The sequence below is a fragment of the Neolamprologus multifasciatus genome, chromosome 2 (genome assembly GCF_963576455.1).
Source record: "Neolamprologus multifasciatus chromosome 2, fNeoMul1.2, whole genome shotgun sequence".
NCBI lineage: Eukaryota > Metazoa > Chordata > Actinopteri > Cichliformes > Cichlidae > Neolamprologus > Neolamprologus multifasciatus.
The window spans coordinates 8,801,861-8,806,598 of NC_140440.1; the positions used below are offsets into that span (position 1 = coordinate 8,801,861).

General features: G+C 38.9%; 1 protein-coding gene across 1 annotated transcript; it reads right to left on the minus strand.

Annotated features, from left to right (window-relative positions):
* Window positions 1–395: 395 nt before the first annotated feature.
* nanos1 (nanos homolog 1) lies at window positions 396–4,135 on the minus strand. Its single transcript, XM_085181433.1, has one exon. The coding sequence runs from the start codon at window positions 2,723–2,725 to the stop codon at window positions 2,045–2,047; it is 681 nt and encodes a 226-aa protein (XP_085037559.1). The 5' UTR covers window positions 2,726–4,135; the 3' UTR covers window positions 396–2,044.
* Between the last annotated feature and the right edge of the window lie 603 nt (window positions 4,136–4,738).

The following is a 4,738-nucleotide window of genomic DNA, read 5'->3' on the forward strand; positions in this document are numbered from 1 at the left end:
TGTGGGAAGACCTCCCTAAACAACTGTGAGCAACCCATGGCAGTGCGTTTGCCTTTCAGAAACAAATCTTTAAGATATGAGAGCAACAGATCGGTCTGAATTCATCCAAAAAGCAAAGGTTAAGTGTGGTAAAATGCAAAGTAGTAAATGTAACATAAGCAGGGCGTATGTGATCCACACACAGGCTCTGTGTTAACTCATGAGTGAGACAGTCAGCTAGCTGGCCAATTAGGCCAAGCAAAGCCATTTCTTTGTTTCTAGTCGACCTCCTCCACCCCCCACCCCCCGCTTGATTTAATGTAGTTTAGGAATCACTAAATCAGTAATCTGAGACTTAAACAAAAACCTTTGTGTTTAGAAAAGGGTAAACCAATTAGAGAACACAACCACATAGGTCCAAATATTTCATACGTTTTTATTTCTCTAGTGTATTTATATGTTGTTATTCTGCACAGCAGCATACAGGAAATTGTGGTAAAATATAAATAACAAAGTTCAACAGTGTTTCTTTTTCTCTTATTCATTTAATCCAAAAAACCTCTGTTAAAAGTGGCAAATTTTGTCAGCTTTTTTTCAATATCCGCTCTCTTGCACACTCTCAAGAATGCAACATTGAACAACTAAACTTTAAAAAGTATGGGTATATCACTATTTACAGACAGTCTCACCTTTTGGTGAGCAATGCTATAGCTTCTTGGAAACTTACTTCCATTATGTTAAATGCAACAAAATGAAAATACAATTATGTTATACAAAGATCAAAAATACCTATCAAAACCCTTATTATAAATGGCAGCACTATATCAATAAACTGCTGTTGACATTTTTACGTGTAAGTACAAAATCCTGTTGAGGTAGCGCCCTCTGAAGTCACTTGTAATGTTAAAATACTGAATAAACATCACTTTATAGACAATACAGCAAATCTTTCTCTTTTTTTTTTCTTCAATTCAATTGTATTCCTTTGGTAAACAAAACTGTCAGAAATGTGCAGTCCTGCAAGTGACACTTTCAATCATACATTCACAACATTTTTGCATCTTTTTTGGGATTCTTCAGAAATGTAATAATGGGATAACATGTTGTTTGCGAACATTCATTTGCCATTTTCTTCACCCCGACACAGAATGAAAGGTAAATGGGACTTACTCAGTTTCATAATGCAAAGCAGACATGCTTATGAGACTCTGTGGTGAATACATTGTGAGGGCAAACCAAACCAAAAACACCATAAAGAACGAGAGAACTGACAGAGAAAAGAAATCCAGTGTGTCACCCTTATTTGGGAATGTAAACATAAAACATATTGAATAATATTTCTCATTAAATGTAAAATCGGGTAACTGTCTCATCACACATGATTAGAACAGAGGTTTGGCTTTACAACAACTGATTAGAACGTTCCCCAGAGAATATGAGCCCTAAACAGAGGCCACATTGTCTTTTTTTTTTCTTCTTTTTCTTCCTGCCTTGCAGATTGAATGTCAACTTTTACAGCAAGTTGGAAAATATGTTGTGGAGTTTTTAGGCAGGCAGATGGGATCAAAGAGTTCCTCCTCCAGTCAGACTCACACAAGTATTCACTAATGACACATTCTTGAGCTTCTTTAATGGCAAACATAACTTTGGTTTCTAAGACGTGAAAGAAAATCGAGGCAAGCTTAGCTCACCATACAAAAATACTTGGTAGAAAAAGGCTATGACATTCATCCCCTTTGCCAATGTCAGTGTGTTCCCTACATGACCAAAATACTTTTTATTTATTTTTTTGTATTTATTCACACTTTGTGATTATTGATACATATGTGTATGTATACCCACACTCAAAATAACTACAGACTATAAAGAAAAATAAATCCGATGTATAAAGCATAAAATTATTCTATGTGGATAAAGGAACTATAAAAATATAAGAGATCTTAAGAGAAACAAAAAAGATAAAATCAATATGTTTATGAAACTGGGATAAAGGCTAGAGCCGAAATCAAAACAGTCATCTGGAAATTGTTCAGTGCAATTTATTTTACTTTATAGTCTTGTTTGTTTAAAATATTTTCATCCTCTTACCACCCACAGCCCTCCCACCCTTTAATGGTCGCTGGGATGGCTGGTCTTTTGACAGTGGACAATATTTTATCGTATGAGCATTGTCCCCGTTGGCACTGCAAAGGGGGCAGGTATAAGCCCTCAGAATCGGGCACACAACCCTGCCGTCCGGAGTCTTCAGGACGTGGGAGCCGTACACCTCCTCGGGCGCTCCGTTATTTCGGCAGAAGACGCAGATTTTCGGCTCCTGTTTGGTTCTGGAAGCGGGTTTGCGCATCTTCTTCTCCATGCCGAACATATCGAACCCAGTGAAGTTCCCACCAAAACCCACCTCCCGCTCCGGCAGCTGGACGCCGAGCTGATTTTGGAAGGGGCTCAGTATCGAGAAACGCTCTTTCAAGTCCAGGATGGAAGCTGGTGGGGGGCTCCCGGACGGGCAGCAACAATCCATGTGCCCGCTTTCTCCAACGGCACCCGCGATTAAGCACGGACACGCCGGGGAATCGTCCAAGCCCAGAGTCGCTTTCAGGGACTCGGTGATGGAGTTGGGATTTTGGGGCATGCTGAGCTTGTTATTCTTCGTAACCAAAGTCGTCAGCCCAAGATAGTCGTTCCAGAAATTAAAAGTATAGTCATATGGGCTGCGCGCATTCAGATAGTTCTGATTGAGAAAATCCATGGCCACTTCTGCTCCTTCGCTTGCCGTAAAAAGGCGAAACAGACAGCGTAATCCGTAAAGTCTTTATAGCCAGAGTTCTCTTCCAGGTATGGTTCATGTACAGCGATGTGGTCTCCAGTGTTCCTGTTATGTTTGAGCGTCCTGCAAACAGGCTTTCTTGTTATAAGTACCAAGAGGGCGGGGCGCTCTCCCTTGAAAACCAAGTTCCTGATCAGGTCGAAAGCAAGCTCGCTGTCTTCAAAGCTACAGTTAGACAGATTTGTTTTCTTGCAGGCTGGCGCTTTCTCTTCTATCAATCATTATTCTGCAATTAAGGCATTCGGCAACTTTCATTAAAAATAGCTTGTTAATACTTAATGATTTGAACAAGTGCGCAAAGAAAATGTTTCGTGCACAAAGCCTTACTGTAGGTAATTACATCATTTCAGCGCCAGTACTAATCAATTACGACTCGGAGTTTCGTTCCCCTTCGTACTAAACTTTACAATCCCGCGTGTTTTGTTGATCAGTATCGTTAATCAGTTTGTATGAATACCATCAACGCCAACTCGGCTTTTCACACAACTTAACCCATTGTGAGCCAAGAGCATGGGCCCTTTGTTTCTTGCAGAAGCCATCCTCCTACAGTCCATGGGAGAAATAGCCTAGGCTGATGCGTGCTATGTTAAAACTGAATCAATATGAGGGAAGCCTAACCGACTCCCATGTTTCCACATTGTCAGGTTTTACAGTTCCAGGACAAACTCACATGCAGTGGTTGATTTAAAATCATTTGATGAGTGGTTCATAATAATCCTATATTTTGTGTTTTTCGTCACTAAAGTATTTTCTACTTGCTCACAACCCTTTCTATCTGATAACATGGTTTGGCAGAGGGGGAATGTATTATCCTAACAGTTTGTATGTTGTATAAATAGAAAATAAGTTCTGCAGAAAATGTCTAACCTCCAGATCGAAACCAGTTTACTTGCAAGATTTTAAAATGAAAAAAAAAATGTTTAGTAGATTAAAAAGAATCTTTTGTTGCTCGAAAACAACACATCATTTCACAGTCATGCTGTAAACACAACATGCAGACCAGTTTATCAACAGGGGGCAGCATCATGCAATTGCAGGTCAGTTCATATGAACCAAAAGACCTTTTGCTCCCTACTTCTCTGCCCGGTATGAATGACAGTACCAAACAAATACTATAATGATGGCTACTGGCTGGAAGATGACAGTCACCAATTATCTTTCACTAAATCCAGATGCATTCATGTAGTCTGAATCCAGTGAGGCAGCTGTGGTTATGTTCAGAGAGCAACTAAACAATTTGGTCAGTTTGGGGGATTTTTTTACATTTATTTTTTTCATTTAGCCAAATAAAGCACATTACTTAGATGTTGGTTTATGAATGACCTGTGGAACAACTGTGACAATATATATGGCAAATGTTATTCTGAAAATATTATTTATGTTGTATCATTTTGTATCAATTTACCAAAGTGGTCATTATTATTATTGGTAGTATTGTTATGTTTAAAGGTGCTGTGTAGAATTCATCTTGGAAATAATAATGAACTTTGAAGAAGGCAATTGTCTGAGTGGTACATAAAATACAGACATTAACATTATAACAGCGGTATTACTTTCCAAGAGAACAGTCGTTCCCAAAAGCATTTCCTTGTGTTTTTTTCCTGCTTGTTTTACTTTAACCACAAAAAGAATTTTTGTTCTTTTAACCCCAAAAATTCAAATGGCGTCGCCTGCAGAGAGGTAAAGACAGAAGTATATGAAAGACCAAACCAATGGGTAACCATGAGGTAACTCACTGATGCGTGAACACCCGTTTTGAAGCTTTGACATTAACATTTCAGCCATTACCACCATCATAGATTTTTGAAGCCTCAAGTGAGGGTCAAATGCTAAGTTGTGTGTATGAATACTGCATGGGCGCATCATCCATACAGAGATACCTGCCACAGTAGTTGTAACATCTATTGTAACATATGAAAGAAAATAATGCAGAAC